Below are 13,470 nucleotides of genomic sequence, written 5' to 3' on the forward strand. Positions count from 1 at the left end.
CGTAACAAATCTATGTTTAAATAAAACCGATGTGGACGTTCATCTCTCTCACTTGTACAAGCTGAGACAGGTCAATGGATCGACGAATAGAGAACTTTATTAATCCCGGTTCAGAAACTAAAAAGCTCAAAGCACATCTGCACAAACACCACGACAGCTGAGACAATCTTCTGACACCTTCATCAGATGTATTTTTAGATAACATGTTTTTCTCTGTAAAGGCATGTGATCATATCTGTTCAGAATAAAAAAAAAAACAGCACCATGTGTCGCAATACAAGTTAACGGGAAGGCGAGAATGTGCAGATTTAGGTTTTACCAACACAATGATTCAGCAGATCAAGTATTTTTATTGTACAAGAAATTGTTTCTGAAAGATCTCTTAAAAACCAGGTATGCAGACGGATGGTTAATGTTCTACAATTACAGTTAATGATGCCTGCTACCTTTAGCTGAGAAAGCACACGGCTGCGCTTTAGAAGTTCATGTGACGGCCATTAGCAGAGTAAAGGTGACCTGCACATATTTTTCAGAAACCATGTGGAAGCTCCGTTTTGACTCAACAGGAACTTCAATCAGCATCTGTGGACCAGTTTCTAAGGCAAAGGTTCGGACATTAATGTTTCCGTGATGAGCACCGAGTGAGCTTAATGAACATGCAGAAAGGCATTTAAGTACATACACATCACACCGTTATATACATTTGATCACAATGCAGATCAGTGTACAACCGAGAGGAATAAAACTGCCATTCAAAATACCTTTGAGTATAAATCGCTTTGAACAGGTGGGTTCGAGGCTTCCTCCGTTAACTGGCCTCCTATCTCAAAGTTGCATTGAAGTCGCATTTATTTACTATGACTTAATGTTTTAAAACATTAAATGATGGGACCATTCAATCGGCTACAGTCCTGAAGGCTGAGATAAAGTAAAAGCTCCATGCACACGTTCAAGACAGTCATCAGCTGTTTTACATGGATGTGGTGGTAGGGCTGAATGATTTGTGGGGATATTGTGATTTTTTCCATGTAGATTAAAACTCCAGCTCAAACGGAGACCTCCAGCCCACATTCTGGGGGAGTCCTGGGTTGGAATTAAATAAATAAGTGGCTGAAAAACAGGCTCGCGAAGACAGCAGCGTTTTATTGCAATCGAGACTACGCTCTAAGACGGAACAATACGTTTCAAACGGTGATTTCTGTGTAAAAGCTATGAATCATTCAGCCCCAGGATGTCAGATGAAAGCTCAATTACACAATGCAGATAAAAGTGCAGCAAAGTGTGATGGAGCAATGATAAAACTGATAAAAGCCAGACAGGAGTGAGCATTCATGACCTAGAACCTGGTTAGAGATGCAAAGGAATGGGGAAAAAGCCCAAACAGACATGAAGATTTGGGGGGGGGGGGGCGTGGTGGGTTTAGAAACCCAGAGGGTGAGAAGACACCACGCCTCCGGTCTCCACCACGGCTGTAGAGATGGCCCGCATGTTCTTGAAGAGCTGCCTGGACTCGCTGGAGCGCAGAGCGTTGATGTCTCGCATGACCCTCTCATGGGCCTGAGGAGCGAAGGGAGCGTTAAATCAAGAACAGAATTTATAACAACCAAAAATACTTAATGTTTCTGGCTTTTTCATCCATATCGTTGATTTTCTTCCCTCTATGCTAAATAGAACGATGTAGAGTATCATCACATTAACATGTGTTCATACTGAGATTCAATTCTACTACTTAATAACCAATCAAATACAAGCATCGGACACTTCTATTAATGGTAACGTTGTGTTTGTGGCTTTGACAGGGGTCTTACCTCCATGCACCAGGTCTCACACAACACCTTTTCATGCTGAGCTGAGGCAGTGCCCTGACTCAAAGAGCGAGAGGCCCTGCAGGGGATGGGGGCACAACAAAAAGTTTAGTTCAGAGTGCAGAGGAGTGTGCATGCGGAATAAAAGCAGACTGCAGAGAGTGAAAGATGTGACGAATTATTCCTTCTGCATGTTTACCTGGACAGGACGACCACCATGGCGTAGAGGTCAATGGCACTGTCTGCGACTCTCTTCAGGACAAACTGTTCATCTGCAACGGGAAAGTGCATGTTGAGTTGACTTATTACAAAACAAACAAACCGACTGATTAGAGGACACAAAAGGCCAAAAACTTTTCATCTGATCATACTTCTGTGAACAAATCGGAGTTTTCTCTGCAAGCGAATGAAATTTGACTTTTTCCCCCTAGAAGACTGACAGAGCAGCCAACAACTGAAATGACTCTACCTCCAGCTGAAACAGCCAAAGTGTACCAGCTGGGGATTTTTATCCAACACCCACAGGGTTTTCTCCCACACACACACACACACACACACACACACACACACACACACACACACACACTCACCAATGATCTTCTTGCCATGTTTGATCAGCAGCTCCTCCACGACCGCTCCGAACTGTTCGATGGCTTTAACTGTCTAGAAATCAGGAAAAAACACACACACTGGTCAGCGAGAAATTGGCAACATGACTCAGCAGTTAAAGACAACAAAGCAGAAAAATCCTGCATCATCCCATCAGTGACCTGTCAAAGCGTCACTTCGACACTCACTCGCGCAGTCTGAGCGACCGCTTAGCTGAATGGAGAACGTACCAGTTCGCCGCTGTGAGCCAGCTCAGGGTGCACAGTTCCCTGCAGTGTCAGGCCTGTGCTCAAACCCGCCTTCCTGCAAAGACGACAGAAGAGGACAGCTGTTAAATCAACATGGCTGCTGAGGAAGTACAAGTGCACTATTTTCTACATGTGGTGAAAAGCAGCACAGCAGTCGAACACGTTCTGCTGTTCCACACGTTCCACTTTTCTAGCTCTGTTACAAATCGAATCACGCTGTATGTCACCCATCATGTCAGCTGACTTCTCCAAGGCTAATTAATGAGGTTGTGCATGAAAAAACATTTATTATAGGCATCTCTAAAAAGGTATGATTGTGCAGAAAAAACAAATCTGGTCGACAGATTTGAGTAAATCCCAGACAGAATCAGAGAATGAGCTAACGAATTAGCCGTTTCTGCTCAGCTGCAACTGCAGAAGTGTCATAATGAAGGACGGGGCTGACTCTTGTGTCATAATGTTTGTACATTGTGAGCACCTCTCGTCCTCAGACACAGAGTGTGTGACACAACCTTTTGGCTCTCTTGGTCATTTCTCCTGCGAGCAGCCCAGCGTTGCCAATGGGGTTCTTCAGGGCCTTCTGCAAGCTCTTCAGCTGGTTGCCGGCATTCTGGGGTGAAGCAGAGAAGGACACGCATGATTTATCGGTGACAGAGGTTGTTTACAGGCCCTGATAATCTCGCTTCTCAATCAGCTTCTCAGTATGACTGATGCGATCCGGCACGAACACGTTTTCTGCCAACGTGAGAGCAGTTTTGGTTATTTCTGGATTCCTTTTATCTCTGTGCTCGTCTCGCTGGTTTCAAGTGTGAGACACTAATCAGGATTCAGCAACATTTGAATCAGAACCGGACGACAGTTGGTGGGATGTTTGGTCACTGCCAATTAAATGTAATGACACTAGTCTGATGCAAGGCGCTGTCTTGCATCAGACTTGCCCGGTTTTTTCCCGCAAACCGGCTGATCCACTTTTGAGTGAGAAGGTTAAAATGAGCGACTTAAAATTAGCCTGGACACACCAACAGCATCCCTGTCAGCTTGACTTTAAGAAGAAGAAGAAGCCTCTGACAAGGCACTGGGTGACAGGAAACACAGGCTCAACACAGAGCCTTTGGTGTAAAATAAGTATAAGGAAGTTGCTTCTTGATCACCCGTTTTTAAACCTACAAGATGTTACAGCGTCTTGTTCGAGCACATAGGAAGGAGAAGCAAGCAGAAAGCACTTCCTCTCTACAGAACGGCTGTACTTTTCCATACCGACATTGTCAGATCACAACTCAGAGAGCGAAATTACAACAAGGAGGTATCGGCTCACCTGGAAGCCATTGAGGGCGACGAAGAGCCTCAGGATGTCGTTGGTGCCCTCGAAGATGCGGAAAATTCTCAGATCCCTCATCACTCTCTCCACCCCGGAGTCCTGTGGAAACACACGCAGAAAGACCATGACCTTCTACTTGTCATCAAGCACCATGTTTTTTTCCAGCTAAATCCTACCCAGAATAAAGACATAACCCATGATTCACTATTAGAACAGGCAGAGTTTAACTGTTCTGAAAATACTCTACGCTGAGAATCGCTCTTGATTCAGTAATCAGTGATAAAAACTTTGGTAAGGCTGCACGTTTGGATGAGCACACTGAGCAGCAAACATGGGGCACCAGCTGCAAACAGGAATTAAGATGGCCAATACTTGTTTCTGTGCATTTGAATTCTGCTCGTGGATGTCACCGTTAATATTTTAAGCTGCACAGACAATGTATTCTGTGCAGAGGAGCGGAAATGAAAATGTACAGGCCGCACTTCTGGCTTGGCTTTCCTTGGTGAAATGAAACCCTGAATCAAAATGTGCACTGTGCGCAAAACTAATCAAAATCTGTTTCCCCCATCTTCCTTTGAGGCGGCTCATATCCGACCATTCGTTTCACAATAATTTGCAGAGACTTGGTGAGGGAAGTGGACATTACAGAAACAACCGCACAACACATCAACCCAACATAAGAAGTACATTTGTGATGCTTAAGAGTTGTATTTTGTCATTTTGATGATTCTAAGCTGTAATGCTTTTTAACTACATTGTACACGCTATATTGTAAGTGCTTGACGAGTGCAATTTGCAGTAGGATTGCCACCTCTGCAGTTGGTGCAGAGTGTTGTTCCATGACTGACTTTCCGCTGTATTGAGAGGCTGATACAGCAGCACACTGCCAGAGGGGTGACCTACTATAGCATCTGATTTATTTTAAGCTGAGCAACATTATTGTTTACACAACTTCACGTCGCCCACGTATTCTCGACCGTACCGGTGTATTCTTGTGAACTTGACCTGAACAAACCATCATTGTGGTCTCGCGTCTTGCATGTAGAAACCAGGTGACTCAATACCACAACAGCACAATGCACACAACTGAAAAACGAAGGTGCTGTCTTAGCTGAGCCAATACATGTGCAGCGGCTGTGTCGCATCTCCGGTGAGATGATTATATGTCGCTATTGACCCCTGCTACGACCCTCAGTCAATACATTCAATGATAATGAGCCAATATACATGAGATATAGAGACTTCCTCTTCTAATAATCATACTAGAAACTACAAGTCCACCAATTTTCACACAACAAAACACCAGAGCCGTTGTTCTGTTTTTTGTGGTTCAATGACTAATCTGTTACCTTTTAATAGATGTTTCAAAGACAGAACCATCCGTCGAAGGTCACTCTAAGCAAATCAATGCTAACTGCTGCTCACTACACTCTTTGCTGTAGCTTTCTTTGATTCGCAGCTACAAGGTGCTGTTAGCTAGTTAGCTCAGTTACCCATGCAGCCAGCGGGCCTATTGGCTGGCTGGAGTCTGCCCCGATCGAGAGCTCAGAGCACCAGGGGATTGTTGTTCACCCCTCAGGCAACTGAACTGGATTCTTCGAAAAGTTCCCGCAGTGAAAACAACCCGTTCTGCTGTACATTTTTAGTAGCAGATAATAAAGCCCAGGAACTTTTCAGACCACTCCTCCTGGGGTTGAAATCCAGGTCAAATTTCTGAGTTTCTAAAATAGTTCCAGGAAAAGTATCTCCCACAAAAAAGACAGACCGTTATATAAACCACAAGGTACTTTTGGCGGATGAGGATGTATGATTATGATACAGGCTGTTCTGATCTATCAGTCAGTCTCTCAGCGGTCCCCAGGTTTGTATGAACAGGACGTGGACTGAGCACTCACCTTCATGAAACCCATACCGCCCATAACCTGAATGCACTCATCAGTCACCGTCCACGCTGCTTCCTGTCACAGTGAAAAAAAAAAAAAAGAAAAACACACACAGATGCAAGTGAGCTTTTGCTTTGCCAAATACACAATAAAGTTGACTTCCTCTATCGACCACACCGCGTCTTCAGTGTTCCACAGAAAAGGGAACATCATAAATATTATGTAAGAGTTGCTGTGTTCCTCTGACTTTAGCAAGAAGTAATTAATAATCACTATACACACAAAATATATCAAAGTACAACAGAAGAATGCACATTTTTCTCAAAGTCACCCCGGCTGCCCTAACAGCTGGTGTAAGGGGCAATTATGCGCAGTAAGCCGGGCATTATGGGAACTATTAGCACCTCTGGCGTGCATGTCAAACCCAGGAAACTGTGACTTGAAATCTTACAGAGGCAAAGATCTTGCTGATGGCAGCTTCAATCTGGAATTCAGTCGCTCCGCTGTCCATGTTTCCGCTGATCATGTAGGCCATTGACTGCAAGAAGACACACCAGTATGAATTTAGGGCGACTTCATCTGAGACTTTCAGCACGATACACAACAACGCGAAGTGCAAAGGGTTCATTTTTTGCAAATATGGGCTCAAAGTTTCTTTGCTCGGCAGGAAATCAACAGAAAAATCTACTTATTTGAACACGTGCTTTGCGCTCATATAAAACAGCCAAGTGTAGGTCACGTTGTTGCACGGGGGTGTTTGACATAAAACAGGAAAAAACACCCGATGTCCTGTGAAACTGGCATTATTTGGTTTCAACGCTGTGTGAAGACACAAATGAGAATCAGGCTGTGGTAGGTGCTGAAAGCTCATCCGACCTCAGAGACGTACTGCAGCATCGCCATGCGGGCGATCTTCTCCTGGATGGCCCCGTAGGTGTGGATCTTGCTCCCAAACTGGGTTCTGTTGGCTGCGTGATCCACCTGATAGGAAAGGGAACATGACAGTCACTATCACACCTAAATTCATTGTTAAAGACTGTACACTGTAACAACATCAAACAGACAGGTGAAGCGTGAATCCTCTGCACTTCCTCATACTTCACGGCTGAAACTGTTTTTTCGGTAGTCTTTTTTTGGGGTCCCTGTTGACATGTTGTTGCCGTCTACTTTTTGACCAAAAAGAGGAAGTTTGGCAATGTTTGGCAGCCATCATGCTAAGGGGTGGGTAATCTGGTGGTGAGCTGCAAAGCTGGTGGCACAGAGTAAGGAACTCGCTATGACCACACAGACGCTCTGGTTGCTGAGGAAATGCCACGAGATCTGAAAATAACAACTGAAGTAAAAGCAACAATGCTGACCTTAAAACACTGAACAGAGTGCTGCGGTAGAGCACGTTATAAACAAGTGGAACCACCAAAGAAGGATGTAGCTCAAATTTTCAAGTTGGAAACAATCCCAGGCACATATCGCCTTTCTCTCATCCTCACCAGCTAAAACGGGTCTTTTCTCTCAGCACAGACTCAGTGTCTCCTCCACATGAGCTTCTGGGTAGATGGACGTGGATCCACTCTGAGTTACATTAATACGTTAATGCTGACTGATTACTAATTTAGACACCCTGTGTTTAAACAGTCACTGCTGACATCTTAAAGTGCCTAAAGACAACTTTGCAAACGAAACCCGTCAGGGCTGATTACTGAGCAGAAAAACCTCTGATAACGTTTGCATATTTTAATCAAAGCAAACAAAGAAATACCCTCTGGTTGATATATTTTCAGATGATGCAACTATCAAACAGGATGACTCATTTCTCAGCACCTGAAGTACACCATTAGGTCTACTTCTGCTGAGTCCCACATTACACTACTGCTTGTGCAACAGTAGCAGCATTACGAACCGAGTACTGTGACTTCAAAACATTTGGTCAGTACTCCCGAACAAACTTGAGTTATGAATGGCTTTACAAAATACATATTTGGTTCCAGATCCAATCTTGATGAATTGTAATGTTTGAGAAAACAAAAGACATGACCAGAGCATGTTTGAATCTTCTACGCCTGTAACCTGAGCAGGAAGTTGCACAGCAGAAACAGGCGAACATTTCAGGGGGAATTTCCCACAAACCCACAACGAAGGAAATGATTGAAAGGGGGGGTGTAACATAGACAAAGCTATGCGACGCATGGGAAACATACATATGTAGACACAAAGGCGTAAAAGGAGGCTATTGCATTGATATTATAAGAAGAGCTCATCCTCTGCTGTCACACTTCACACCACTTCCTGTCTACATTTATGGCGCTATAAGAAGATTTCTCACAGCTTTGGTGATGACTCCCTTCATGGTGCCAGAGAGGGCGGCCGCCATGCCAAAGCGTCCGTTGTTCAAGATGTTCATGGCCACCTTGAAACCTCCGCCCAGCTCTCCCAGCAGGCAGTCGGCTGGCACGCGAACATTATCGAAGTAGACCTCAGCTGTGTTAGACGCTTTGATGCCCATTTTCTTCTCTGGAGGGCCACTGTGGTTAACAAGATGGGGTGATTTGGGGGGGGGGGGGGGGGGGATAAGTAAAAAGAGATGTCATGAGTCCAAAATGAGAAAAAGGTCAAAGTTTACACAAAGTTTCGTGATTAACAGTCTTTAATGGAGAGGAAATGTGTGCTCACTGCGTCACTCCTCCAAAGCTCCTCTCCACGATGAAGGCAGAGATCTTGTCCTTCATCTCCCCAGTCTTGGGATCCTTCATGGGGGTCTTGGCGAACACTGTGAAGATCTCAGCCAGACCTCCATTGCTGACAAGAGAAGGCATCAGATTAGGAAAAAACACACCAGCCATTAAACTGTACAATGCTGCCCCCTTGTGGTGACAGTAAAAACATTCTGATTACACGCGCTCCTGCTGTGTCCTCACCTGATCCAGATCTTGCTTCCGCTGAGGGTGAAGTACTGTCCGCAGGGGGACTGAACAGCTGTGGTCTTGATGGAGGCGGCATCAGAGCCACTGGCAGGTTCAGTCAGGCAGAAGGCGGCGACATGCTCACCTGGAGAGGCAGACACACATGCAGTGTCAGACATATGCAGCAGAAATGAACGTCATCAAATATGTATTAATTCACAGCTGAAAATAGCCCAAGATAAAAGCCCTATTGACTCCCATCTTAAAACAACAGTGACTATATATATATTCATGTCCTATTTTTACAGATTTACATCTCAATGAGGAACCTGTGGGCTCACTGACAGACATGGCTCAATAGCAGCCGCCGCAGACCTTTGGTGCATGTCTTACTCCCATCTCTCCCCACATTTCTTGCCTGCTGCTTCACTGTCATACTAGGCATGTCGATGGTAAACTGTCAGTGGTTAACCCCGAGAATATTTTTGACCTGTTACAGGTTAATTTGCATACACACAGGCACACACAGGGTGACACAGCCATCACCCAGTTGGTGTGCCGTATGATTGAGACCCACAGGCTGTCAGTCAGTGTGTTAGATGTCAAGAGATTCAAAGAACTAGTCCAGTACCTCGAGCCAGAGTGCGTTAGAGCTACTGAAAAACACTCTGAGAGGAAGAAAGATGAGCTGAGAGTCCAGCTAGCCAGGACAGACAAGCTAGCTCTGACCAGTGAGGGCTGGACAGCTCTAAGACTGTGCACGACAATTTCTGTAACTTTCCACAGCACCATCCCACCTCGTGCCATGATTAGCCAGAAAAGGTCAGGTGCGTTTGAACGTCTCTCTGGCTTTCTTTATACAAATATATCTGTCACTCTTCATGTGACTGGTTGCAACACTAAGAGTGTCTTCCAGAGGCGAAAATGTGGTTGGACAAGAAGTCACGTGGCTCTAACACTGTTGGTTGTGCTCTTTTCATGAGGTCTGCAGGTGACAATTTACATCTGTGCATGCACAAAAAAATCAATGCCACATGCTGGTCTTCTTACCTGTGGCAAGCTTAGGCAGGTACTTCTCCCTCTGGGCTGGATTCCCAAAAAGCAGGATGCCCTTAAAGCCAATGGACTGGTGGGCACCCAGAGTGATGCCCACGCCCAGGTCATGAGTGCCAACGATCTCGACCAGCCGGGCATACTGCAAGATGGATCGGTGGTGTCATGTTTGACTCATCGCATTCATCAGTTTACATAGCTGTCTCACACAGTGTTTACTAAAGTGAATGTGTTGCAGAGTAAATATCTATAAATCTGATCTACCTGTGTGTTTGAGAGGCCCAGGCCGCCCAGGTCAGCTGGCACCTGCAGGCCAAAGGCACCCATCTCCTTCAGGCCCTGCATGGTGTTATCTTCCACCTTCTCCAAGACATCATTCTTGGCGGGATCGTTCACCTCCTGCCAACAGGAAGCAGTAAACATGGAGGGTGAGGGGTGAGCGCGAGGGTCGTAGAGAGGTCGTGAGCATGTGGTCAGACAGATTTATCCAAGAGCTCAAAGTGGTTTGAAATTACCTCAAAGAATTTGCCTACGGGCCCAACAAGCTCTCGAAGGAACTGCTCCTGCTCCTCATTCAGGGCTACGACACAGACACAAGTTATTACAAGCTAACTGTTTTTATTCTACTGAGCTTTTTAATGAAATGTTCGCACTTTTCCAGAACGTCACATAAAATCCTTTTTATGATTTACCTGAGGGGTAAGGAAACACTTGGGCAGTCTGGATCTGCCCCTTGAAAATGTTCACGGCAAACGATTTGGATTCCTGGAAAAAGACAAACAAATCTTAAGTTTAACTGTTGTAGTCTAACCGCTGTGTATCCTTGGGGGTCTAACAAACGTGTTGATTACAATTTCTTCTCTTCTTCCTCAGAAAACATTTGCAAAGCTGATTTGTTCAACATTTTGCCACCTACGTTGTTTACGTCCATGTTTACATTGCTGTGTTTCTAATTCTAATCAGTGCAGTCGTGTGAAGTCACTAGCAGTACTGTGCAGCGTCCATAAACGGACGAAGAGGTCAAAAACCCCATAGGGTACCTTTCCTGATTTTTAATATACTGATCATATAATAACAGAGAATTAACATACAGCAGCGACGGTCTTCTTTTCCACTTTAGTGGCAGCGTCACTGCCGACTGCTGCCGGCTTCTCCAACACCGCCTGAAGAGAAAGAGCACAACAAACACTGAGCTGGAGAACGGTTAATCAGTTCAGTGCAAGAGGTTCTTAAACTGCCACTGTAACAAAGTCAAGCCTCAATAACATTTGGTGTAAATACGCAAGATGAAAACAAACTGCCAAAAGAGCACTAATCAGAGGCAGCCCAGTGATGTTAATACATCCAGTGTTATGAGCCAAAGTTTTTCCTACTCCAGCCAGATGACAGGACTTATTCCCAGTTCCAAATGGGTGAGAGGTGGTACCAAGGGCACATCCAGCCAGCTGACTCACAGGACTGCAGGAGCGCTGCACATACTGTACATATGTACTAAAATGAGATGCTTACACCAGTGTTTCCAATAACTGTTCAAATCAGCAGCACAACACAATCCATGACACCAATCTGCTTTTTTATTGCCCTGCAGCGAGTCACATTGTTGCTTTCAGCTGGGAAAACAAAAAATCTTTTTACTGTGAACTCTGCTGGATGGAGACTTGTAATAAATGCTAATGATGGGATATATGTCATGGCTGCTGTACTGCACCTCAGAACCTGTGGTATATAACGTATTTATAATAATAAGTCGAATGTAATACACATGAGTTAAGAGTGAGTGTAGCTGGGCAACAGCTATAAAATGAAATATCACAATCTATTCCTTCCTAATCGCAGCCTGTGTGTGCGAAGGAAAAAAGTCTCAAATACGTGTATACACGCCTGTATTCATGCAAAATGACCACATACATAGCAAAACAAGACTGTTCATGTTTGTAGTTACTACGAGAGACAAAACAGCCGAATACATGATATAGCTGCTCTCATTTACAGATTTTTCCATTTCTACTGTCAGATAATAACATGATTATGACATTTTATTGCAGCTCATTAATACCATGATTACCAGTAGTCATTGCCAAGCTGCTCAGCTGCCCATAAAGTCATTGTTTCGACAACACTGTGGAGCAACACAAAAAACACAGCTTGATGACAGCAGCTGCTGGCAATCAAAAAGAGTGATCACAGAGCAACAAACAGGCTCCCATGTTCTTGCTGTGGGATGTGTACAGCCAAAGGGCTTCTTCCTGCACCTAAATGAGCTGAAAACCTGTAGTTTCACTTCTAAAACGACAGAAATGTTTGCGTAATGAATCTATGCTTTCATCTATGTAGCTGCTGGGGTGCAAACCCTCCACCCCCTCCCCTGAACCCCGTCAGGACAACTGCAGCGTCTCCCTCACTCATGGTGTCACCTTTATGGCAGAGTCACGTGACCGCTGAACTTTCCCCTACTTGCCCATTTCCAGCGGGAGGGGATGTCGATGTTATGTCAGCCAGACACTGCCTAGGCCAGACATGGACAGCAACCGGGCTCAAAAATATCGGGAAACGACGACATACAGCAAACATATCTGACCAAGCGCTAATCAAATCGTTAGGTCTGTTACAGCAAAGGCTAATGTTATCGTACCTGTGCAGCTTGGCTTGCGTAGAGACGGGCGTTTTGTACAGCAACCACAGCCCCGGCATGACGCTGACCTCTGTACAGACCAGAGATGAAAGACGATTAATTTCTTGGTCAACAGACGAAAGGTTCAACAAAAGACTGAAACCTAAAGCTAATGTCACCTACCCAGACAGCACGGGAGGAACCCTGAGAATGGTGCCGCACAATGCGGATGACTGGCTCACTTTACGAAGCAGCATGATTTATTTTCCTCTCTTAAACACAAAAAAAGAAAACACAAAATAACACACAAATAAATACCGAATAGCATGCAGATAGAGAGAAGCGAGTTTAGCTACGTTACGTATCGTTAGCCGCTAGCAGCTAACGATACGTAACGACGTCGATTTGTTTTGTAGCGTTCACTTTGCCAGTTTTGGCTCCTCGCACAAAAAACACAAAAATACAGCAAAGCATTTGGATTCATTGCACCGAAAATCAAAAACATCAAAGTATAGTCTATACATGTACCAGTTATATGGTCTGACACGTCCCCTTCGTTCCTGGAGTGGTCGACTGCTCCTCTAAATGACCCACTTCAATTTAACCTGAATTCTCCACTCCGGAGCCCGGGTCCGCCGGATGCTGTCTGTCTCCCGCGGTGTTTCATGGGATATGTAGTTTTACAATGTCGGCTGGCTCGACACAAGACAGCTGGGACGTATTAAAATGACTACAGTAGTTCATGAATTTTTGCAATTTTTGAATTCATGCATTTTTAAAAGTACGATAAACCAATTACAATGTATTAAAAATAACAAAGTTTTCTGAGAGATTTATAGGGAAGTCTGACATTATTTTCAGTACCTAAAAACAGTGGACAAACCTTTACATACCTACATTTAAGTATGTGGGATTTTTCTATTGTCATACTGCAATTGCCTGACAAAAATATTTGAGTTTTAACATCTAATTGCACTCGGTTATCAAAATGAATACATTTTATTTTATTAGTAAAGGAAATGACAGAAACTGCGTCCTTATTTTGA

At 44.5% G+C, this 13,470-nt stretch overlaps 1 protein-coding gene across 1 annotated transcript; it reads right to left on the reverse strand.

The window, feature by feature from the left end:
- Positions 1 to 79: 79 nt before the first annotated feature.
- acadvl (acyl-CoA dehydrogenase very long chain) lies at positions 80 to 13,072 on the reverse strand. The gene is made up of 21 exons (XM_076724863.1): positions 12,953 to 13,072; positions 12,608 to 12,696; positions 12,446 to 12,515; positions 10,905 to 10,976; positions 10,506 to 10,578; positions 10,329 to 10,393; positions 10,078 to 10,212; positions 9,811 to 9,955; positions 8,776 to 8,905; positions 8,531 to 8,656; positions 8,184 to 8,382; positions 6,740 to 6,844; positions 6,315 to 6,401; positions 5,876 to 5,938; positions 3,978 to 4,079; positions 3,175 to 3,272; positions 2,645 to 2,717; positions 2,396 to 2,468; positions 2,005 to 2,077; positions 1,809 to 1,884; positions 80 to 1,557 (listed from the first exon to the last, which is right to left on the reverse strand). Exons 2-21 carry the CDS (start codon positions 12,679 to 12,681, stop codon positions 1,420 to 1,422), a joined length of 1,977 nt encoding a protein of 658 aa, XP_076580978.1. The 5' UTR covers positions 12,682 to 12,696; positions 12,953 to 13,072; the 3' UTR covers positions 80 to 1,419.
- Between the last annotated feature and the right edge of the window lie 398 nt (positions 13,073 to 13,470).

Source organism: Chaetodon auriga, chromosome 24 (genome assembly GCF_051107435.1).
Source record: "Chaetodon auriga isolate fChaAug3 chromosome 24, fChaAug3.hap1, whole genome shotgun sequence".
In the NCBI taxonomy this organism is placed as follows: Eukaryota; Metazoa; Chordata; class Actinopteri; order Chaetodontiformes; family Chaetodontidae; genus Chaetodon; species Chaetodon auriga.

Coding starts and splice junctions, on each gene's coding strand:
- acadvl (XM_076724863.1), bottom strand. CDS start 12,681: ATGCTGCTTCGTAAAGTGAGCCAGTCATCCGCATTGTGCGGCACCATT. Junction 10,394..10,505: donor AGTGTTTCCTTACCCCTCAG/GTAAATCATAAA, acceptor TCTGTGTCGTAG/CCCTGAATGAGGAGCAGGAG. Junction 9,956..10,077: donor TGGGCCTCTCAAACACACAG/GTAGATCAGATT, acceptor TCCATCTTGCAG/TATGCCCGGCTGGTCGAGAT.